At 41.4% G+C, this 24,722-nt stretch overlaps 1 protein-coding gene and 1 long non-coding RNA gene across 2 annotated transcripts in view; one reads left to right on the top strand and one right to left on the bottom strand.

The window, feature by feature from the left end:
• Positions 1-24,722, bottom strand: part of RNF217 (ring finger protein 217) — a 99,994-nt gene that overhangs the window by 44,620 nt on the left and 30,652 nt on the right. The window contains 4 exon segments of the mRNA XM_038395622.2: positions 4,261-4,304; positions 4,307-4,424; position 12,951; positions 13,322-13,554. Of these exon segments, the coding sequence (XP_038251550.1) occupies positions 4,261-4,304; positions 4,307-4,424; position 12,951; positions 13,322-13,554 (396 nt within the window).
• LOC122459343 lies at positions 2,421-23,763 on the top strand. Its single transcript, XR_006279959.1, has 3 exons — positions 2,421-2,500; positions 22,704-22,711; positions 23,753-23,763. It is a non-coding gene; the product is annotated as an uncharacterized LOC122459343 (long non-coding RNA).

The raw sequence follows: 24,722 nt of genomic DNA, 5'->3' as shown, positions 1-24,722 counted from the left end.
GCAATCATTCTAAGCAGTTATTTTGTTATTACTTGCCAGTTGCACAGACTTGATCTTGCTTAAACAAATAATATTTTGATACAAACTGGTCAGACTGGGTAAGCTTAGAGAACTCTCCTGTCCTCCAAAGATGAATGCTGACCAACCAGAATTCCTCTCAGATATTATGACACTTTGGTTTAATATTAGTAGAGGAGTTAGAGGAGAAACTCACTACCAAAAGGAATTAACAAGAGTGACCTACGTGAAAGACAGTACAGCCTCAAGAATTCACTTTTAAATCAGAACACAAACATTCAGTTTTAAAGACCTGCCACATCCATCCTCTGGCACAGTGAAAAAAAACTGTATAAACAACAGTCACACTTCCTCATACACAGATTACGACTCAATAGAAATACTGAATTTCTAGACAATGTCATTGAACTGCAGAAGGACTTTTATTAACAAAGGTACTTTTCCACACATTGGGGCTTGTCTACATTTCAAATGCTACAGCAGCACAGCTACACTTCAGTGTAGATACTACTTATGACGACGGGAGGGGTTCTCCCTTGGCATAGATAATCCACTTCCCTGAGAAGTGGTAGCTAGGACAATGGAATAACTCTTCTGTTGACCTAGCGCTGTCTACGGTGGGGTTAGGTAGGCTTAACTACGTTACTCAGGGTTGGGATTTTTCACACCTAAGTGATGTAGTTGGGTCGACCTAACTTTTTAGCATGGACCAGGCCTTTTGTGTCATAACTCAACCCACAAATCAGTTAGAAGGAGGAGTGCAAGATTATATTATTTCCTAACATGGATTCTGATCTCTTTGGCAAAGTTTTTCCAAAAACAGGAGCCCTTACTTTAGGCTCCTAGATAAGTGGCCTGATTTTCAGAAGTAATGAGCATCTAACACTTCCTATGAAAGTCAATGAGAGATGCCGGGTGCCCAGCACACTTGAAATCAGGTTATTTAGATGCCTAATATAGATTTAGGCAACTAACTTTAAGCTTCTGTTTCTAAAAAAACTTGGGCTTTATGTCCAGATGCTCAGGTATTATGGTGATATGGCCACGTAACTACCTATATTGAAAGATATCGATTAGCAGAGACTTAAAGCTGGTCAAAAACAAGTACAAGATCTTGCAAACAATGTTTTGAAATACTTTACTTTTTTTGGAAATTTTCAAAATTTTGACCAGCTCTGAGAGACTATCATATCACATACTTGTCACTGAGAGAATTTAATAAGTTCACGTTTAACTTTTATTAATAGTTCCCTTTACTACATACAAAAGATACCATGAAAATCAAAGAGAAAGCAGCAAAAGTTCTGAGAAGTGGAATTGACTGTCCCCACTACAAATGAACCAATCCACTGAAAAATATGACATCATGGGCATTTCCTTCCCCATGATCAGAACAAACCAGTGTGTACACCAGGGGTGGGCAAACTCTTTGGTTTGAGGGTCACATTGGGGTGCGAAACTACAGAGGCCGAATAGGGAACGCTGTGCCCCCAAACAGCCTGGGCCCCACCCCCTATCCACCCCCACCCACTTCCATCCCCCCAACTGCCCCCTCAGAACCTCCGACCCATCCAACCTCCCTCCCACACCGCTCCTTGTCCCCTGACCACCCCCACCCAGTACCTCCCGCCCCATCTGTCCCCCCGTGACCTCACCCCCATCCAACACCCCCCTGTTCCCTGTCCCCTGACCCTATCCACACCCCTGCCCCCTGACAGGCCCCCTGGGACCCCACCCCCTATCCAACACCCCTGCTCCTGATTGCCCCCAGGACCACTACCCAGCCTAACCCCCCAGCCGCTGCCCCCTTACCAGCCACTCAGAGTGGCAGGAGCTCGCAGGGACGGAGCCAGCTGATGGAGTGGCGGCATAACTACAGGGGAGGGGGAACAGCAGGGGAGGGGCCAGGGGCTAGCCTCCCCAGCCAGAAGTCAAGGGCTGGGCAGGACGGTCCCGTGAGCCGGATGTGGGCCGCGGGCTGTAGTTTGCCCACCTCTGGCATACACTGATAAACATCCTCCTCTTATTTAAATACTGTGCAGTTTTCTAGTCAAAGATTTGAATACTTGCCAAAAATTTGCTTTGTTGAATTGGAAGTTTTATTTTAAAGTTGATTATCATTGCATAATATTACACTAATGGATGGTGATGTCGATATCATAGAGAGATTTTGGAAAACTTTACCAAAATCAATATGAGAAGAGATTTTAAAAACCTCAGGAGGCCAAACTGGCACGGGAAAAATCTGGGGTCTCATACTGGTTTAGGAAGGCTGGTAAATAAAGCTCAGTTTTCATAGTTACTTTGCACACATTTCTGATTATCAATTCCACAAAAAAAATGTAACCATGGAATTACAGGTGAAACTACAGTAGTCATTTAGAGCAACCATACATTAGAAATGCTGTAATTATCCCAAAACTAAGCACTATAAGACCAGGAAATTCAGAGTTAAGATTAACTTTAAAATAAATCCAAACATGTTAAGGTATGGAGATATTCAGCTGGGGGACCCAAACCACCTTAACTCTGTGTTTGTAGTGACATCATATGAGAAAACAGACAAATGTTTGTGTCTTTAAACATAAAATTATTCTAATCTGGAGCCCTGAACACTAAAAGGCCTTCATTTTAATCATCATGTTATTGCTTGGTATCACTACAGGGCAGAGTTAAGCTTGTTAGGAGCCCTAACTGTGCATCTTCCATGACTTTAAAAGAAAACCCAACATGTTAAGGTAAGGTTAACTCTGAATTTCAAACTTTATAAACCCAGCGTTTAGGGACAGTTACAATATCCATATGCTTATGCTCTAATAAATTTGTTAGTCTCTAAGGTGCCACAAGTACTCCTTTTCTTTTTGCGAATATCCATATGATATATTTTACTTTAAGGAAGTGTACTTTGTGAATTGCCCTTTCTTAATTATTAACTTTCATACATAACAGTAAAACAAGAAACCCAATGAAATGTTACCATAATATTTTTCTAATCATTTGAAAATACGAGATATCAACTTATAATTATTTTTATTCACACTTTTGTGGCCAGACTCCACAGTATGCTGCATCTACTTTACCCCACCCTAGAACACCACAAAAGGCCGCATTATATTGGCTAGTTCACTTGGTTTACGGTTGCTTCGCATTGCAGCTAGAGTGTAGGTTTATAATTTTACCCTCCGTTCCGTCCTGTCAAATCCTGAGTGCACCTCTCGCCCTTCCCTTATCAGTATCTCCCTTCCTCCTGTCCCCAACATACCTGTACATTCCCCACCAGATTTCCCCCCTCTTCCTACACACTTCACCATGCAACAAGTTTCCCATCTAACACTCTCTGTGAGCAGATCTGGTGTCATGGGTATGCTTTTTTTAAACAGAAATATTTAGAATAAGTGGTATTTTTGCTGTTATTTTTCGTAACTGAAAGTTGTGATGACAGAGACTAATGCATAAAATCTTTGGAGAAATTCAAAGAACTGCCTACTTTCATAGTGCCAGTCATCGCCCCTACAGACAATCAAGGGCTGCCCATAGATAGGATGTCCTCTTTCAAAATAACCCCCACTTCCCATTGTTTATAAATAGGAGTGAAACCACTTTGCCCTAAGGAAAGGTTGTGGCTTCCTATGCTGCTGGAAGTAGGAAAAGGGCATATAAAAATCAGGTGAATGAAAGCAGTAGTCATCTTTGCTAAAACAGCTTGTGGCCTCGATCCCATCTGAACAGTGGGAAGAGGGTGGCCATTTGAAGGAGGAAAATTATGAAATTTTCTTAAGTAGAACATTCTTCTTAACTGAAAGTTTCTTCTTCAGCAGAGACTGAAAAAGATTATGAAAAAGTGACTATTAATCCTAAAATAAATCTTCACCACTAGAGAGAGTTTTAACTACAAGGGAATATGAAGAGGGATACTAAATTTCTTAAAGGACCTATTTTTAGAATAATTTTACTTCGTATTTACTGTAATTCCCAGAAATTTCATTCTCAACTCAGAGAATAAGCACTCTAATTTTGTAGAAAATACACTCAAAAATCAGGGATTCAACCTCTTTGTTAAATTCAAAACCTAATCTTATTTATGTAGCTGGAGTCCAGCATCTCCTTAATATGCATCCAGTCCATTATTCCATTATATATTTGCTGAAGTAACATTAGACAAACAGAAGCCTCAGTTGGCTCATTATTATACAACTGGCAATTCTGAAAGCTGATATTGTGCCCTAACAGAGGATAGCTTACCTTACATTTTGGACATTTCTGGGCATTCCTTTGCCCATGTTCATCTCACTGGCCCAGTGACGCAACAGCTTGTCTCCCTTTTTGTATTCTTTACAGTTAACACCTTCATGCCAGGGAGAGTGGCACTTAAAACACCAGACAAGTTGGCAAGTTGGACACTGGATCTGCAGAAACAAGTGAACAAGAAAATACCAGACAAATGTGAAAGCTGGGCATTGAATGTGTGTGGAAAAACTATCACCATCATTATAAACACCTTTATAACTAATTTTAATTAAGCTCTCAATTTCATTAACAGCTAAGGTCAAACAAACCTTTAAAAAAGTATATAAAAAAGTACCAATTTAATGTATAATTCTATATGTAAGAAACTATATTAAGAAAACATTAAAGAGTCACAATTAATTACTCAAGATCAGGAGAGTCAAAGGCCCCAATCCTTAAACAGGTGCTTAATTTCAGCACATGAGCAATCCCACTGAATTCAATGGAATTATTCAAATTGTAAGTGCTTTGTTAGATTGGGGCCAAAGTTAGTGTTGAATGCACAGTTCTTCATTCTGCCCTTTTATGAATAAGCAGTTTAGTACAAACTTTAGTTATTTGATAGACAATGTGTTTTCAGGTAATATCATAGCTTTTTCTACAAACTTTTATACAATTTAATGCTTTTATATTAATGTGTAACCTTTAGTATTTTACTTCACTATTCTGATTCGCACAAGGGTGCATTCACATCTTAAAGATTTAGAAAGACCTTATTTTCACTGCCCGGTACCTAGTGGTAGTAATTTACATCTACACAGAGCAAATAGCTTTTGTGCTGAGGTAGTACACCTAGAGGCTCCAGACCTATTTTGCCTAGGCAGTGTACAAACACAAAGGTCTCGTCTGCACAAAGTTGCACCCGTTTAATGAGAACTATGATTCTAAATCAATTTAACTAAACCATTGCAACTTGGTGTTCTGCATTATAAGTTTACAGAGGCAAGTTCAACTAATTCAATCAGATATAAATGTATACAACTGTGTACCCATGGGGACTTAACACAACCATTCTAAATGTGTGTATAGACCACCCCCAAAAAATCCCTGAAGGGCTTTAAACTATCTTCCTACTACTCTCATTTGATGGTGTTTTCATCCACTTTGCACAGGTGCAAATGACAATCACAAAGCAAGGAGGTAGAGAATCAGTGCCACAATTCTGATGCAGGTTCTCCTCTGTAAACTATGAATTTTAATATTTTAGGCTGCGATGTATTACATTTTCTCTCTAACAAGTACAGCCTTCCTTATGTGCAATTCAAAGGATGAGACAGTTAACTTTGCTGTTAAGTTAGATGGCCTATATGATACCACAATATGAAGAAACTTAATTTTGCTTTCTGTAGTAGGTTATGTAATGTCATATACTTAGTACTTTCAACATATATTATTTTCCAGTCTTTGAACTACAGTACTACAAGATGCTGCATATACACATACAACATTGTAAAAACACAATATATTGCATTTGACAAGAAGTAGGTGATCACGTAATTAAAGGACTACTGTAGTCCTCAAGGAAGGCAGCACAAAGATTGTGAAAAAGAGTTAATATATTAACAGGAATGTTTCCACCATTATTAAGGGAAAAAAATGAAAGCTTGTTTGCATTTAAGTACTTCTCTGCAGCATCTGTAATCCAAATATTGCAGATAGTGACAGTGCATCAGAACATGAAAGTCAACTGATTGATTTTCAATGTCCAAGATAAATACAAAAGTAAATAAAAGCAGAAGAGTATATTTTTAAAAAATTCTGCTAGGAATTTGATGCGCTATAAGTAACTAAATTTGTATTCCTTTAACCTCCTGGCCCTAGGTAAAATTTCTAAAGTACTTACATGGCAGGGGAGCTTAAGTCCTATTTTTCAAAGAGACTTTGACACTTAGTTATGGTATGACTACACTTAAAACACTACAGTGATACAGCTGCAGCTGCACTGCTCTGATGCTTCAGTGTAGACTCACTACAGAAATGGGAGGGGTTCTACCCTCACTGTAGTTAATTGACCTCCCAGAGAGGTGGTAGCTAGCGCAATGGAAATCTTCTATCATTCTAGTCGCTGTCTACAATGGTGATTAGGTTGGCATAGCTACGTCTCAAAGGGGTGTGGCTTTTTCACATCCCTCAGAGATGTAACTATGACGATGTAAGTTTTCACTGTAGACCAGCCCTCAGCTCACTGGAAGTCAATGGATCTTTGGCTCCTGTGTCACTTAGGCACTTTTGAAAATTTTACTCCATGTCAAATTTATAAAGGACAACATGATGACAATGTAATGCACAATGGAGTAGTGATGCCATAGTAATAAGATTAGAGCTGAATGCATAATTGGGTTTTTTCGTTCAGTGAATGGTGGACTTTCCAACCTGGAAGTTGTATTTTGTTTTGTAAAATAAATCTAGCTAAGTATCTAAAAATACAAAACATTTTGTTTAGAAATATAAGAAAAAGGCAGTTACTAACCTTCCGGAACTGTTTTTCTTCAAGACGTATTGCTCATATCCATTTCATGCTGAGTGCATAGGCCGGCCCCCCAGGGGGAAAAATCTCCAGCAACTGTGCACTTGGTACGCACACACCTAGCATAAAATCGACATGACCAAGCACTCAAAGAAGAACAGAATACCAAAACCACATTTTTCAGCAAATAAACTGTCTGAAAAATTTCACTGAGCTCTAAATAAGACACCTTTAAAAATAACATTAAATATCCCTATGAGGAAAGTAATACCATATAAGACTGTCTCTGCAAACACAGAAGCTGCTCCAAACAGTCACTTCTAACCCTGTCATATCATGATTCATCTTTGACAGACATAAAATACCCACATAAAGAGCACTTCCTGCCCTAAAGTATCACAAATTTTAAGAGTCAGGTGAAACCCTATCATATTTATTTGAAAGCTTGTGAAATACATTCTCCAGAGTTACAACTTCATAGGATAGCCAGGACATGAACAAAGATATGCAGGGATACAAATATGTCCTATTTTTAAAAAGGGACGACAAAATTGACAGGCCCTGTATCTCCCCTATGTTGAAAGTTACATTTAAAGATTACAGCATTAATCCTTCCCCTTCCAGCTATGCTCATCTCTTCGCACTACAAACATTCCCCGGATAAAATTCTACAGAATTACAAATATTGAAGCCTCTGCTGGGTTTCTTGTTAGAGTCAGTCTCATGGTGCCTGGTTTTTAAACAAGCATGCATATCATCTATTGCTCTGCCTGTCAGAAGCATTCCTGTCCCCAGGCTGCTTTTTAATGATATGGAAATTTCCAGCTGTTCAAAGAGCTTGCAAGAGTAGGATGCTTATTATTTCAGTATCCTACTGTCTCAGAAGACTGATATAGGTTTGCATACATCCCTAGAAGTTAACACACAGAGCTTGTAGCTTTAATTACTGATCTACCAGCCTAGACGGTGTCCTCCAAACTTGTTTTAAAGTCCTTAAAACTTTAACTTATCGCTACAGTAACTCCTCACTTAACTCATCCCGGTTAATGCTGTTTCGTTGTTACATTGCTGATCAGTTAGAGAACATGCTCGATTAAAGTTGCACAATGCTCCTTTATAACGTTGTTTGGCAGCCACCTGCTTTGTCAACTGCTTGTAGAAAGAGCAGACCTTTGGAGCAGGCTGGTGGGAGGTCGGAACCAGGGTGGATCGGCAGCCCCCCTATCGGTTCCCCTAAGTTCCCTGTGTGGCAGCCGCCCAGCAGGCTATCAATTGACGGCAGTTCAGCTGTCCCTCCCCCCACTGCCCTGTGCTGCTCCTGCCCTCTGCCTTGGAGCTGCTCCCAGGAGCTTCCTGCTTGTTGTGCAGGGTTGGAGGGAAGAGGGGGGCTAACGTCAGGGTGTCCCTGTCCCCCCTGCTCCTGCCCCTCGCTTACCCCATTTCCATGGGAGGGGGGACACGACAGGGCTCAGGATAGAGGGAGCATGCTGGCAGCAGGGGCTGTCTCAACTTGTTGACCTACTTAAAAAGGCAATGTACTTAAGAGTGGAGTCAGCGTACTTAAAGGGGCAATGCGCATCTCTCTCTCTCTCACACACAGGATGTGTGTCTCTGTCTGCCCTGCTATCTCCCCTCTCTCCATTTGTTCTGCCTTGTAGAGTGTGAGGCTACATTAACAACGTGTTAATCCTTGAGGGCTCAGCTGTTCTAGTTCATCATTTAGCAGTAAGGCATTCCCTGGGAAATATCCCACCCTCTTCTACCCTCTGACTTCACCACCTCAATCAAGCTTCACACTCATCATTGCTGTGTACAGTATTAAATTATTTTTTTAAAACTTATACTGTGTGTGTGTGTGTGTGTGTGTGTGTGTGTGTGTGTGTGTATATTATATAATACAGTCTTTTGTCTGGTGAAAAAAATTTCCCTGGAACCTAGCCCTCCGTTACATCAATTCTTATGGGGAAATTGGATTCACTAACATTGTTTCACTTGAAGTCGCATTTTTCAGGAACATAACTACAATGTTAAGCGATGAGTTACTGTACTAACAGAAGTTACGTAACCTATGCTGTGCTGGTATTCTACAGTAGATAATGACACATTGTGCTATATTTGTGATTTCTCAGTTTGTGATCTCCACTCCAAAACAAATATGTAGCCATAGTTACCTTTTCTAAAAACTGAAGATCTTCAGCAGCTAGCCAACTGCTGCCAAGTGTTTCTCAGTGTTTCTATCTGTAATGCAGTAACTTGTAAACGCCCTAACCAGTCAATTCCAAAATTTAAAGGAAACATTCTAGGCACCAGTGACCAGAACTCTATTGATTCTAGGAAAAATCAGTTAACACTTTTACTCCCAGCCCACTGACTGACTGAATGGGTAATAAGGCCCACACCACAAAATGAGTTTGACACCCCTGAATTAAATTCTAAACTTCAGGGCAGGGACTGTCCTTTAACTCTATATTCATAGAGTGCTTACTACAATGGGGCCCTGATCTTGATTGATGCCGCTAGTATCATTGCTAAAATACAACCAACAACAACTGATCTTTAGGCTTTAGCTTGTAGATGACTCAACTGCAGCAAGGAAAATAAACAATGCTGAGATTAGTGTGAATTTAGGTTTTAGAAGGTATGTGAATGATTTGTAATAATTGTTTTCAAACTGTATTAATTATTTGGAGTATGTGAGTATGCTATTTTTAATCTCTAGTAAAAGTGTATTCTTGGTTTCTAAAAGATACTCTGAATTACTATTCAGAGTAAAAATGCACAACTGATACAGTATTTCTAGACTTCAGTCCCACTGTTGATGTTCTGTAAGCCTCAAATATGTAAGCTGGTTCTTTTGAAGGCAATATATTTTGTGTAACTTATTCAATGGTGATAAGGAAGAATTCCCTCTGGTGTAATTTACAGATGGAGTGAGGAGCAGGGAAAAGAGGCATTCAGCCAGGTAACAGCAGCCCAGGAGGGTAATCTTTGTGGGCACAGCAGCAGTGACTGGACAGCTCTACATGTCACATAGTTTATTGGTGATAGAGAGAAATAATTCAAGAAAATCTGATGAGCAATGATCACATTAACTGCAAACAGATCAGCTACTCTGATATGCACTGAGACAGATGGCCAGAGCTGCAACCTGCCATTTCTTTCAAGTGCAACTAGTAGAAACAAAAGCAGGTGACCTGAATAGCTCAAATGAGCAAGCTGTCCAAAGGCGGCCATTTTCAAGTATTTCCATCTGGAGGACTCTGTCTCAGAAAAATTACTGATTTTTACCAAATTACACAAATGTAGGATAGCCTCAAATGAGCTCGGTTCCACAAGGACAAGTGGGAAGGCATTATCTTCAGTCACTCTGAGGGAACACAATCTGGCAAATCCAGACTTACCAAATGGATCTTAGATCAAGTCTACAAAAAAGGAGACCACTTATCATAAAGCTACAGTAGAACCTCAGAGTTACGGACACCTCGGGAATGGAGGTTGTCCATAACTCTGAACAAGACGTTACGGACTTCAGCCACTGGTGGTGGAGGGTGTGTGCCTTGGGGCTGCAGCCGAGGGGAGTGGTGTCAGGGCTCTGGGCAGCGGGAGATCATGGCTTCTGAACCTCAGGAGCACCAGGGCTCAGGGCTTTACATCTGGGGGGAGCGCTGAGGCCTGGGGCTTCAGCACTGTGTCTCCGTTCCTGGCTTCTGCACTGCAACTCTGTTCCCGGCCTCCGGCCTGGGGTGACAGGGAGTGCTGGGGCTCCCCATGGCTCTGCTCCTGGTTTCAGTATGAGGGGGAGGGGAAGCGTGCGCACTGGGGCTCCATTTGTAGCTAAAAGGCCAAGCCCCGGTGTCCCCCCACAGGGCTGAAACCCTGAGCCTTAGCATGACCCCACCACAACACGTCTAAAGCCCTGAGCCTGGTGCTCCCGAGGTAATAAAGTATTTGCGTGTGTGTGTGTGTGTGTGTGTGTGTGTCTCTCTCTCTCTCCCCATCTGCTGCCTGATTACATCCGGTTCCAGAAGGCGACTGGTTGACCAGTAAGTCCGGAACTCTGGTGTTCATATCTTTGAGGTTCTACTGTAAATGCAGTGGTCTAGACAACAAGGATAAATGTAACAAAAGAACTAATGTTTTATTTCACACAGTCATATTTAATTCTACATTCCTTGGGGAAACACCTACAGTTTCAAACAAATATATATTGGGCCTCATTCTCCAGTCTGCTCTGGCAGCCCTACACTGGACTTAATAGGCCACTTAGTGACTCTCCCTCTCTATGATGAGACTAGAAGTGTAAGCACTGTGATCAGTGTGTCCTTCTACCTCAGCGATATTCAGCTGCTGAATTGTCCCTTGGGGACATGGACAGATAGCAGAAAATACAACTGTTATAAGGCTGCTCTAATGTATGCTCTGAAGAGGCCTAATGGCTGGAGTGCCTGAGGATTTTGAGAGGGAGGTGTAAAGATGACAAATACCTTTACACTACTCCTAACTAAGCTGGTAAGCACAGCCTGGTCACAGCCCAGGAAGCTGTCATTCTGAATTCAGCTTCCCTGGAGGGTGTGTCTATACTGCAGCTGGGAGCAAGCCTCCCAGGCCAGGCGGACAGACACATGCTAATGGCGCTCGAGCTATCAAGCTAAAAATAGCAGAATGGATGTCGCAGCTCAGGCTGTAAAGCCCACCCGACCTCTTAGGCTTGAGAGCTCAAGCTCCAGCCCAAGCCACAATGTCCATACTGATATGTTTATCACTATAGCTAGTGCCCTGTTGGCATGAGTCTGTCCAAGCAGGCTAGGAGGCTCACTCTTGGCTGGGGTGTAGAGACACCCTGAGTGACCTGAAACCCAACGAGACACCAGCATATTCCAAAGACAGGAAATCTGCAGCACTACTGTCATTAAAGCAAGAAGCAAAAACAGTGACTGTGACAGGCAAGTTACAGTATTCTTAATCATGAATTGGTAGTTTTCATCCATTTACTAACAAATATTCCTAAATTAACTGATAAAATACATAGAAGACAAAGAACTGGCCAAAACTGTTCTTCTACCATCACAAGAAATAAATGATAAAAACAAAGTTCAAATAGACGACTGAACTGTTACATGACTTGAGTGTCATGCCCAAATCCTCTCACCCTTCGAAATAACTCTGCCATTTGCCATCACAGAGGGCTTTCTAGAACAGATGGTGGTGACTCAAGACGCAGAACATGATACACATCTTTGCAGCTTTTTTAGAGGTTACCAATAATATGTAAATGGCAGTAAGTAAATACCTTAATAAAATAAACTAATAAAAATGTGGCTCTAATATATAAACAAGTGCTGTCATCTTTAGGATTTTACCATAAAAAAAGTCATAGAAAGGGAGAGTGAAGAAAGAGGAAATGAGTAAAATAGTTGTGAAAAATGTGTCATATAACTGCCACCCTACATGTTCCTTCCTCAAAATGGCAACAAAAAAAGCATCTGAAGCAACAAGATTTAAATTAAGTAAAAAAAATGAAAGGGGGGGGTAGTGTTAAAGACTACACTAACACTATTCTTCAGATATGGATTTTTTTAATCCTAGAAAATATTTAGTGCCCACTGTTGTAAACATGTTTAAAACCTAATCACATATCATACAAATACACTTGCTCTCAGAATGTTAAGTAACTTTGAGAAAATCTAGTACAAGTGACTAAATAATGCAACTGGACAGTAGTTACCTATTACTAGTCATTTTTGCATTATGCATGTGAGTTTCAGTCAGACTGTAGGCACACTGGATGGTACTTTGTTTTTTTGGCTATGAGCATATGTACCGTTATCATCTTAATATCCAGTATATCCCCTCTCAGAGTATTATGTTCTGGCATGACAGGAGGACAGATAAATATATGATACATCTTTTTCACCTCTACCTTCCTTGACCTTCCGGTATCATACCTTCCTCAGTAGGGTAATGAAGAATTCTAAGCAACTGATAATCAGATTACCTTTTGGGAATTTTAAAACAGTTATCCATTAAAAAAATAAAAGTTTCACCTATAAGCAACTGATCACAAAGCAGCATAGCAGCCCTCAGGAAAAGTGCTTCCCCAACACATAGGGCTTTATACTTGTACCTAAACATTTTTGTTAATTGTGAGAAAAGTTGACTGGAGTTGTGTGGCTAAAACTCTGGTTAATTATGAAAATCAATCTTAGTACCCCCATCTCTTTTTTGTCCAAACTGACGTTCAGTTAGTGCACAGAGTAAAGTGAAAGGCTCAGTCACCTTTCAAGGTATCATGAAAATTTAATGGCCAAAACTGTTCTTCTACCATCACAAGAAATAAATGATAAAAACAAAGTTCAAATAGACGACTGAACTGTTACATGACTTGACCAGTTATTCAGAGGTATCATACTATAGATTCATATTCTAAATCACAGCTTACATTAGGCTCCAGCAATGGAGGAAAGCCCATTTAATGCCCACCACATGCTGTCCTACTTTTGTTGCTCACAGCTGTGTCATCTAATCCATAGGTTTGGTGAGCATGCTCACTTGTATTTGTTCTCCAATTTCGTAGGGGTTGGAATGTGACCTCTCCTCCTGAAAGTGGTAAAGTGTTTGCATTGAGGGCATGGCTTGGTGCTGGAGTCAATACGGCTGAGTTCCAGGAAGTATTTATACTTGATGATGTCATCATGTGGCAGGTTGTAGAGGACAGTTGGTTCATCCAAGTTTTCATTGCACTCTGTGATTGGACATTTTATATCTGCCTGTCCCAGCTGCACCTGCATGTAAACAGAAGGGTAAAAAATTACCAGGTATGTGGTCATATAGCTGTGAAGCAAGTATTCCATGTCTACTATGCAAAAAGCAAAGCACTTCCAACACATCTTGTGAATTGCACAAGATAATGCATTTGTTCTGAATTCTAGCTATCTGTACACTAACAAAACGTCATTTTATTTTAAGTTTATTTTGAACACATTCTGGAAAATATTTTAAAATAGTAATTTTGCTTTTCTATCACATCCTCATCTGTTACATCACATGCACAAAGCACATGCACATGTATGTTTGCCAGTGAGTCTATGTTCAAAACATTTTATCTTTTATATTGGCTACTGAGAGAGACAGTCTAGCTAATCCTCATTTTACATCTTATTAAGATATGCAATACAAGTAGACTACGGTGGTATTTTTTATTTCATGAAGAAAGGATAAAAACATGTACCCAAAGAGAGAGCCCAGTTTTTACAAGTGAAAAAAGATTACACTTGCTCCAGAAGCCTCTGGCTGCCTTTGCTAGCTCAATGCTCTTATGCGTGCTTCTTACCAGAAGTTGGCATAGTGAAAGCAAATTCTATCTGCTCCTTGAAGAGCACAGGATAAGCTGTTGCCTTTTTATTCTACATCACGCGCAATCAAATGGAAGACAGGTCCATCAATAGCATTTGGCCATGATGGTCTGTAACACAGGTGCTTGCTCTGGGTATCCCTAAACCTCTGACTGGCAGAAGCTGGGACTGGAGGACAGGATGGATCATTTGATAATTGCCCTCCCCTGTTCACTCCCTCTGAAGCACCTGGCACTGGCCACTGTCAGAAGACAGGATGCTGGGCTAGATGGACCACTGGTCTGACCCACTATGGTCATTCTTATGTTCTTAAATACAAATACTTGTTTTAAACAGAGAATGCTTATAGCAGATATAAATATATTTCATAGATAAAAACTCTACACACCACTTACATCATGCATTAACTGACTATGCAGTGCTCAGAGTCTTGTGCAGACAACTCCACAGTGGGGAGAATTTCACACATACTGAAAGAATAAGAGTACTATCACTACAAAAGGTAAAGCTGTAAGGAATGGAAAGGCAGTACTTTTAAATCGAGAAAGGTTAAAGTTTGAAGACACTTCTTCTGTTTGGAGCTTTACCATATAATGGTGCTACACCTACTCTACTCTCATAAACTGAGTATATAAACGCAAATACTATGTACAGGAATTTCTATGGTATTCAATCACTGCAGTACCCTAGAACCACACAAATAGTGAATTAAATCTCACAATTCCCCATTTCACAAAGGAAAAAGGCAGAGAGGTTAAAGCCACAATTTTTAAAGAAGGAGACCTAAAGTTAAGCCCCAAAATGGCCTAATTTTCCACTCATTTAGATATATCAGTTTCAAAATTACAGCCTGAATAATTTGCCTAAGATGACCACATATGACTATGTAAAAATGACACCTTCTTACTCAGAAAGTTTGCTGTGTGTTCTGAGACTCATGTGCTAACTTCACGAACTAAAGTTAGTTACTGTTAGGATTGCAGACAGACATGGAAAAGGGAGACGGATTACATCTAGACTCTCCCGTTAGGGAATAATTTAATCCTACCACAGGGCCAAATTCTATCCTCTGATACATGTTCATAAGCCATTTAAGGTGTTATCAAGGAAGATGTGGGATTGCACAAATGCAAGTGAAGGGAAAATTCTGGCCTGCAGAACTTTTAATACTGGTGAATATGGAGCTCGAAGAATCAGTTACCTTCAAATTTCTCTTATTTTTTCTAGTGTCCCTCATGAGCAAAATCCCTATTAAATTGTGAATCCTCTGCTCACTATAAGACTGATAATCCAAGGCTAAGAGATTGAAAAAAATGCTTTTCTTTTCCATTATATATTTCCCACTATTGCCAACCTCAGGAGATCAAAAATCATAGTTAGACCTCCAAAACATGAGGTTTTCTTTTCTTTCAAAGACTACACAGAGTGCTTTTTTGGTCTGTCTGTTGATTTTTAATTCCCCCTTTCCATTGTGGGTGAGAGTGAGAAAAAGAAAGATGACTTTGGCCCCGTTGAAAGAGCTTTCACCTGCACATCTGCCTGTCCCCCCCCAGCAGTTAATTTGTAGTAGTAGGATTTTATGTATGTATTTTCAATAATTTAGAATGAAGGATATAATAACGTAGCATGTATCTGATGTACGATTTAACCATATCCTGACAGCCACCCTTTTTGAATAGTAGAAAGGAATGGCTTAAGGGGCCATTGGTAAAACAAATCAGACAGGCCACCTGTGTCTGAACTGATGTTAAAGCAGGAACAGACCAGAACAGTCCTTATGGCTGATTATGGTCACCTTTTCTTTCCTTTTCATTACACTGTTTGCTATAAGGTCTTGTTTCTTATCTGCATTGCAAACAAAGTTATGTAAGGTTCCTTTGTAACCATATAACCCTTTAGTAACCATATAACTCTTTCTAAAATGTAATCCTGTCTGAAATTCTCTGTAAAATTGTTTGGTGTGAGTAAAGGATATGTGCATGGTTAAGGATGAGTGTGAAAGCTATCACAAATGTCCAGATGCTCAAGAAGAAGTGAAGACTTGGAGAGATAGCAGGAAACAATCAGAAAACATCTATTGTATCTGATGCTCTACGAGTTAGCAGCATTGACAACCTCAGAGGCGAGGCAAACACCCCCGAAGGCGAGACAACAAATAAGAGATAACCTTGGAAAACTCCAAGATTAACACCACTTAGGAACTAACAATTGCAAAATGACATTGCAAAAATCTATAGACTAAAGTGGGAATTTACAAGTGTAAAGTTGGGGTGTTTTGCCATAGAACTCTGAGTTCAGTCCTGCAAAGCCTTGGAGTGCGACCGACAGAACCCAGCTCATCACTCTGTGCTCAATCGAACTGGCCAGTAGATTGATTCAAGCTATGACAGACTGGTAACTATAAGACTATCTGACGGGCGCGCACGCGCATGCGTGTATCTGAGTACACACTAACTGTTGTATTTTCAATAACAGGGCGTACTGCCTTTTCCCCTGAAAAGATCCTGTGTGCTTTTTATAATTCATCCCACACCCAGCTCCCACCCCATCAGCTTAGTCCACAAAGCTGCCCTCAGTTCTGCACTCACTCATACAGCTTCACCTCTGCTGCTCCTGAGGTTCCTCACCCCCCACTGCGATGGCTTCCAGACTGAGGGGACACTCAAAGGGTCTTCGCTTCCCCCCCATCCCCACTCCCGGCCAGATGTTGCAGGGTAGGCAGGGGCAAAGGAACCATCCTGTCCCCATGGCTCAAAGAAGGGGAGGGTACAGAGCCATCTTCACCCTCTCCTCCTATGAGAATGGCTTTAGGTTGCTCTGGGGTTGGAGGGGTGGGGAGAGACAGCTCTGTCTGCAGCAGCTCTGGTTAGCTATTCTGCCTCAAGAGGCAGGCAAGTGGGGCAGACAGCCAATTTGCAGGCTCAAATTCACTACACAGGCACAAGTCACAACCAAAATCACATCATTCCCCCAAAATTGTGAGAGTTAGCATCACTGTAATTTCTTATACAACTTTTATATTTATTTGGGTAGCTCTCAGAGGCCCCAGGATCCCACCACCCCAGGCGCTGTCCTAACACTATCTCAGTAGACATGAAGTAACAGGTGATAAACCAGAGGAGAAAGACAGTGGACAATAGTACTATAAGAGATTATACAATTATTTAAATTTTCTATGTGCAACTTGTGATTCAACAGTAGAAACAGTGATTTTTTTTTATAGAATTTAGCCTCTGATACAATTCCCCACCACCACACACTTGTACCTAAAATTCTTGCCCATCTCCCATTTCTTTATAAACTATATTCCTTTGTTATGTTTCATTTTCACTTTTCCTTTATTCATTCTTTTCCATAGTAGATACATTAAAGTTCCTTCCCAATCCCTGCACCAGACTGCTTTTTCCTACCAACAATAGCCTATAGCCTTCTTACCAGAGTCATCATGCTCCTTCCTCTCAAGAGGAAAATCTGTCCCAGAAATATGGGTAATTCGTTCCTGGTAGAGTTTCAGAAACTGAAGATTTCTCCACACGCAAACTTGCACTGCAATAACTAAATCAGTTCTTATTTACACCTCTCTTATTTTAGAATGTGTTCTATTTTGCTTACGGATGTAAAAATTCAGTGTACGCTAAATCAGAACAGGACACTTATTCCTACATAAGAGCATCCACAGAGACTTTCCCTGAAAAACCGCCCCTCTCCCCCAAGATATCAACTAGAACAGGTTTAACTACTGCAGTACATGTTTGTATGTAGACGGACTCTGAGAGGGTTGAAGTCATGCAGCTGCATCTCTATAAGCCAAGTCTCTCATTTCTCCTTCCTAGCTCAGACTATGCCTCTGGAAGGAATTCCTGCCCCATGTGATCCTGGAGTTGGGTGAAATAACCTAAGCCAAGTGTCTTACTCTCTCCAGGCCTCCAGGGGTGGCATGCAGCCTTATTATACAAGTATGTAAATATGCACCATTCATTGTCCTCAGACACTTCTTTGTTAATAAACAATAAAAAGGCATAAATCACACAAAAATCCTATTGAGGCACTGGGAGAACAGGATTCTTAAACATTTTAGTATACAATCTGCTTACAGCAAGGAGTGGGGAGGCAAGTAAGGAAGAAAGTGCTACATATACACCTGCAATACAAACACCTTTGATACAAAAGTTATGACTTTTGTCCTATGACTGCAAGGGTGTTAACTGCCCACTTCTTTTTAAGTGGTCTCCTACAACATTGTGCTTGATCTGTCCCACCTTGTATTTAGCTTGGACACACTGGTTACCTTCTCTAGACCTGACAAAGAGCTCTGTGAAGCTTGTAAGCTTGCCCCTTCCACCAACAGAAGCTGGTCTAATTAAAGATATTACCTCACCCATCATGTCTCCTTCATACCTTGGGACCAACAAAGTTACAATACTAAATCAAATGTATACTGGCATTTTTCTGGTAATCTTCTCTTCACCGTTCTGCCTCCATTTTTCTTTGGATTTGAGCCACAGAGCCATGATAAAGGAAGAAAAGGGGAATGAGTTCACTGATAATTTTATAAATTACTTTTTCAAAATTTATTTTTTTTAAATGTTTGTGTGAATATATAGGTCAAAAACTGCTGATGTGCAAGTTGTGATTCATATTTTACATGCACAAAATTCAGACAGTTCAGTTATGATTTCCACAGAATCCCCTAAACTGGGCTCCTAAAAAGTGCATGCTACAGAACTTTGCACTGATGCATCAGAGGATTCAAGGTGGCTTGAATACTTGAGAATTTAACTCCAGTATGCTACAGAACACTTGGAGCCTGGAACTGAAATTGACAAGCTCCAGAGAAGGATAGCAGAGGAACAATTTAGAAGGAGCATGGAGAGAGCCTCTGTTTTATGAACTACAGGTGTCTCAGAGCAGGATTCCTAATGTGCTTTGGAGTAGAAGTCCCTCCTACACGCATTAAGTGCCTTTTGTTAATTAATCTCTTTATGCTCTAAAACATATGAGTTTGCAAGGAGGGGGGTTTCAAATTTCAAAATGACTCTTTTTCCACAGACTCTGTCAATACAAGTCCAAAACTACTACCAAAGCTGATATGTTCTTCACACTCCATTCAGCAATCTTTGGTTACTGGATCAACTCAGTCTTCTTGGAGGTTAGCCAGAATCAGGTCCCTGTTTAAATCTGCAAACGAAATAATCTCTTCATTTACAGGTCACTGTAACCCAGTTGAATTCTTTTTATACTACTAAAATTTCCAAAGGCAGCATTCATAAATTGTTGGCATACTTTTGCTGCCTAGCACAATGAAGTCCTCCTGCTCCAAGACTAGGATTCTTAGGTGCTGCAGTAATACAAATAAATGCATCACATCCATATATCATTAAGAATAGTGTGACAATAATAAGGCAGATAATAACAGAATTCTTTAAACATAGGAAACTACATGCTAACAGTGCTCCCAGCAACGTTTATTGCACACTGCACTTGTTATCAACTAGAATATTAAAATGGTTCAACTTTAAACATTTGAATCACTTTAACTTAGGTGAGACAAACAGGACCTACTTCCCCTCTATAATACATCATTTAGAAATCTTCATAACTCCAGTGCAGTTCGGTAACTCAAAACTGTTTCAATTTTAGCAGTCCACATATGAAACTACCCTTACTGGTTATAAAACTGTTTTCTCCCTTTGGCCAGGGAAGAAGTTATCAGCTGAGGCATCTGAGTTGATAGTTCTTATATTTAAATGTTGGGGGCTGGTGGCATGACATTCCTATTACCTGGCTCTTAACTCTGAAATTTACTTCCTCTTTTTGATCCAACAAGAGCTAAATTTAACTCTCTAAGTATGCTTCAAACTTAGGTTTTTACCTGCGATAACTTGGTGGGGCAGGTTGTTGATTTTGAATGTTTGCTCCTTATTGGACAGTTATGCAATGGGGGAATATCTTTGGCTGCATAAAACATGACATTTATTGTCTTTACATGCAGTTTTCTGAATAAAGTAACTTTTAAAAGAATAGGGGTTTAGATGTTTCTTGTCTCAGTGAACCTCTCTGTTAAAAAGTCACCACTTTGTTACATTTGTAAACTGCCTCCCTTGTGAACTCAGCCTGGAATCTCGAAACTCAGACTGTCTTCTTTCTGTTCACACATAGTTGCCAAGAATAATAAAGATCCTCCAGATCAAATTCCACTCTCAGTTGCACATATGCAACCCCACTGTCTTTGTATTGGATTGCACAGGTATAAATGGGGGCAGAATATGTTCTTGATGTTGAAAATTAATAATACTATTGGCGAATAAGAATATAATACAGCAAACTCTCTCAGCGCTTCAGACTCGTCACAGACAACAGGACTAAATAGTAGTTGAAAAAGACTGTTATCTTTCGTAACTGTTGTTCTTTGTGATGTGTTGCTCATGTCCATTCCATTGTAGGTGTGTGTGCTTGCCACATGCACCGATGCCAGAAGTTTTCCCCTCAATGATATCCAGAAAGGTCCAGCTCTGGTGCCCTCTAGAGTAGTGCACTTATGCACCGGTACAAAGGGCGCCACCCTCCCTCAAAAAGAAAAGGAGTACTTGTGGCACCTTAGAGACTAACCAATTTATTAAGGCATCCGATGAAGTGAGCTGTAGCTCACGAAGCTTATGCTCTAATAAATTTGTTAGTCTCTAAGGTGCCACAAGTACTCCTTTTCTTTTTGCGAATACAGACTAACACGGCTGCTACTCTGAAACCCTCCCTCAGTTCCTTCTTGCCAGAACTCCAACAGATGGGAAAGAGGGTGGGTCATGGAATAGACATGAGAAACACATCTCGAAGACAACAGTTACGAAAGGTACCATCTTTTCTTCTTCGAGTGCTTGCTCATGTCCATTCCATTGTAGGTGACTCCAGCAGTACCATTGGAGACAGGTAGGAGTTCATGGACATGTTGATTGCAACACAGCTTTGCCAAATACAGTGTCATCTCTGACTTGCTGGGTGATGGCTCAATGTGTCCATGAACACGTGTACCGAAGTGTACACCACTTCAAAAGCTCCTGATGGGCCCTTGCATCATCCTGGGGAACCGTGTGAGAGCGCCCCACTATCATCTCATCAGGCGAAGATGAGGAGGAGGCAGGTATAGGTGGGTCTGCTAATTGCACCACTTCTGCTAGGAGAGTCTCTGCTGAGGCTGGCTGACCCTGGGGAGCCTGCTCTGACTCTGCGCCCAAGTTAGGGGTCGGGTGGAAGACTGTTGCTGACCATCTTTCAGATGCCCCAAGACCGACCTATGTCCCTGCAATGGGGTGAAAACTCCCAGGGGTTCTATAGTTGCCAAGGGGCCAACCACTGGCTCTGGGGTCATGCGGCCATTGGTGGCCCAGAGGGGAATGTCGATGCCCCCAGTGGGTGATGTTGGCCTGCAGGCAGGTTCTCCTCCAGGCTGTCCGAGCCCGAAGAGAGAGAGACTCGTCTGTGGTACCAAGAGGGTACCGAGGACACCTGTCTACCCCGATCCCATCGGCTCTGGCCATGGACCTCAACTGAAGACTTGTACGGGGGTGATGGCTCTCAGTGCCACGACCCCAGTGACCAACGGTGGCATTCAGCAGATCGGCAACAGTACCCCAGAAATCGAAGCCTCACGTTTAGAGTGCGATGCTGCTCCATAGATTGGGAATGGGAGCGAGAAGACTGACATCTCGGAGACCATTGACGTGCATGCGGTGATCTGTACTGGCGATCTACCGACGGGGCTTCAGGGATGGTCGTCTTGACCCTCTGGGACTGATGCCATGCCTCTGTGGTCTGTGCCAGAGTGCTGGTGATCGACACCTAGAGCCCAAGGAACACTGCCTAGAGTTCGGGGACCAAAGCCGGGAACCCTGACAGCAGACCCATGTCCGGGGGCTGGTGGCGTTTTTCAGACAAGCGCTGGCAAGGCACCCCCTGCTGCAACGAGCAGTGCCACACTGATGGAGACCGCTGGAAGGGTCCTAAGGCAAGCTTACCTCTGAAACGGGGAACAATAAGACAATTTGCTTATTGCTTTGGACAATAAGATGGAGTCATCTCCTCCTCTCTATCTTTTCATGTTTATTGAACTACAAAAGTTTATCATTCATTTAAAGTTATAAATGGAAACCATCTACATGTAGAGAACAAACAGAATAAAGAGCGTTGTAGATGTGTACGTAAAAACTATTTGACTTTCTGGTTTTTAGCTGCTAATTTCCTTTGTGAACTCTCACTGATGAATCGGAAGGACATGATGAGGAATCTAGCAGAGATCGGTACATTGATAGTACTCGATGAGGCAAGGTTTTCAGTGTATACTGGCAAGAAACAGAACTTAATTCCATTGTCAGTAATGGGAAATGTTAGTGAAGCACTAATTCTGGTACTGTTCATTTTGTGGTGTCTGACTGAATCTAAAGAACAAAGCCTTTAGCTTGGGGTGGGGGATTTGTATCTCAAACTATGAACAGTGACCTATTCATGTAAAGAATTAATGTTCTAGTTTCATCAGTGCTAAACCGACAGTCTGAGATTGAATTCCTGTATCCACTGAATAGCTGCAGCCCAGGCAGTAGCACTGCAAGTTTCCATGTTGCTGCCTTGCCAATGTGAATCAAAAATAAACCTGAGGTACCATCTCAAGAGTGAGAGAGAATAGCTGGGTAACTCAGTGTTCATGACCATTTGGTCCTTGGTGCTCCTGCTGAATCCATCGATAAGTTTCCAAAAAAACCCATCAAAATTGGCAATGTGAAACTGGAGTGTATGTTTGTTTTGGTATTTTTAGTATAGGCACCTAACAGCCACTAGTGTGAGCAACTTTCACTCACTACTGATGGACTGAATGGGATCTGGGTGAAAGTTCTGTCCCCATTATCAATCCTAAGTCATATTCTGCCCCCTACTCCATGTTACTTGACAGTAGCATTTCAGCCTTATAACGAATATATGAATGTGCTTCTTTTAGTCAGTGAAGTGTGATGTTCCTTATCACCATGATAAAAACATGTAAGCCAGAGATGTGTATTGCAACCTACAGGCAATGCTAGTTCATCAGCATTTTAAAGTGGGTTTCACTAAAGGGGTTTACCATGATTATTACAGAAGATGTAATACACCATGCACTTCAATAAATTTAACTGTATAATTTCAATCTCCAGCTATAACAAAGCCCTTTAGTGAATGAGTTATTGTTGACAGTGGTAGTTAAGTGACTGTAAGCAAATTTATCCTAGATTACAGGCTCAGTAATAGCCTGCATTCATCCTGTGCTCTCTGGGTCCATGTTATTTAGGAGAGAGAATGTTGACTGAATAGCTCAGGAGGCTGATAACAGAATACAGGGCTTTTCAGTTCTAGGTTACTCATTTAGACCTTATCTGTTTCAGTAATGAGTAAAAGCTGCTACCACCTGAAGGCTCTTAGGCAAAGGTAGAATGAGCTGAGGATAGGGTTGCCAACCCTCCCGGATTGCCAGGACTCTACTGGAATCAGCACAGATCTCCCAGTGACTACTGAAAGCAATCCAGGGATTTTCCTACACACCCCTCATGGGGGTAATTATCCCCCCTGAATTTCCCCAACCCCTCCCCCCCCCAGTTTTGTGAACTAGTTACATGCAGTGTTGCCAATTTAGTGATTGTGATTGGACATTTGAATTGAAATTTAAACATTAATACGCACTTTAAAAGCATATAAAGAGTACGATAAAATACATATATCTGAAAAAGTATAATAGATTTGAAAAGTATGAACATAGGCTAGCTTCCTATACAGCTATTGCTTTACGACCATGTCAATGCATTCATTTTGGTGATGTTGGCCAACCTAATAATTTCAAATTATGATTTGTAAGCAAAGTCTAAATGAGCTCTCCCTGACAGCTAGTGATGAGCTGGGGGTTGGGGGGAAAGGCTTCAGGACCAGATTGTATTTACATTCAAACCTAATCTACCTAGGTATCCAGCAAACAGAGCTGTGTTGCCCAAGTGATAGATACTGGCTGGGGTTGGGTTACAAATCACTTGGATGTGGGGGGGGTAAAGAAATGTTGTTATTCTTATTGTATGAATAAAGGGCAGTAGAACCGTACTTAGCCTCTGCTGATTGAGGGAATCAAGAGAGAGGGTGGGGACAGGTGTTTTGCTTGATGGTCTGCCTGAGTCACAAGTACTATTAGACCTGCCTCTCTCCACTGTTTAAAGACAGAGCTGATTAGGCTCCATAGATAGTCTTTGTTCTGTTAAGTGATCACTACACCTGAAATTACTGATAATCAGGTCTAAGTGCTTAGACCTGCTGCGGGACAGTGTTTCTATGGAAGAGACAGCCCAGTCTGCACTAGCACCAAGGTTTCCCCACTGAGAGCTCAGCTGAAATCACTGAGAGCTGGGTGGAAACCTCAAGAGACCAACTGGCAGAGGTCACAGTGGCAGGTGGCAGCAGAAGGTGATGGCGCAGGGCCATTGGCAACAGAGCAATGGAGTGAACGGTGCGCAACGAACAACACTGGCCAGAGCGAACAGTGAGCAGCTGGAGGAATGAACAAGGTGCCTTCTTGCCCCCCACCTGGGAGGTGAACT

The sequence above is a fragment of the Dermochelys coriacea genome, chromosome 3 (genome assembly GCF_009764565.3).
Source record: "Dermochelys coriacea isolate rDerCor1 chromosome 3, rDerCor1.pri.v4, whole genome shotgun sequence".
Lineage (NCBI taxonomy): Eukaryota > Metazoa > Chordata > Testudines > Dermochelyidae > Dermochelys > Dermochelys coriacea.
The sequence above is the reverse complement of the archived record's forward strand: the minus strand, read 5'-3'. Positions and strand labels throughout refer to the sequence as shown.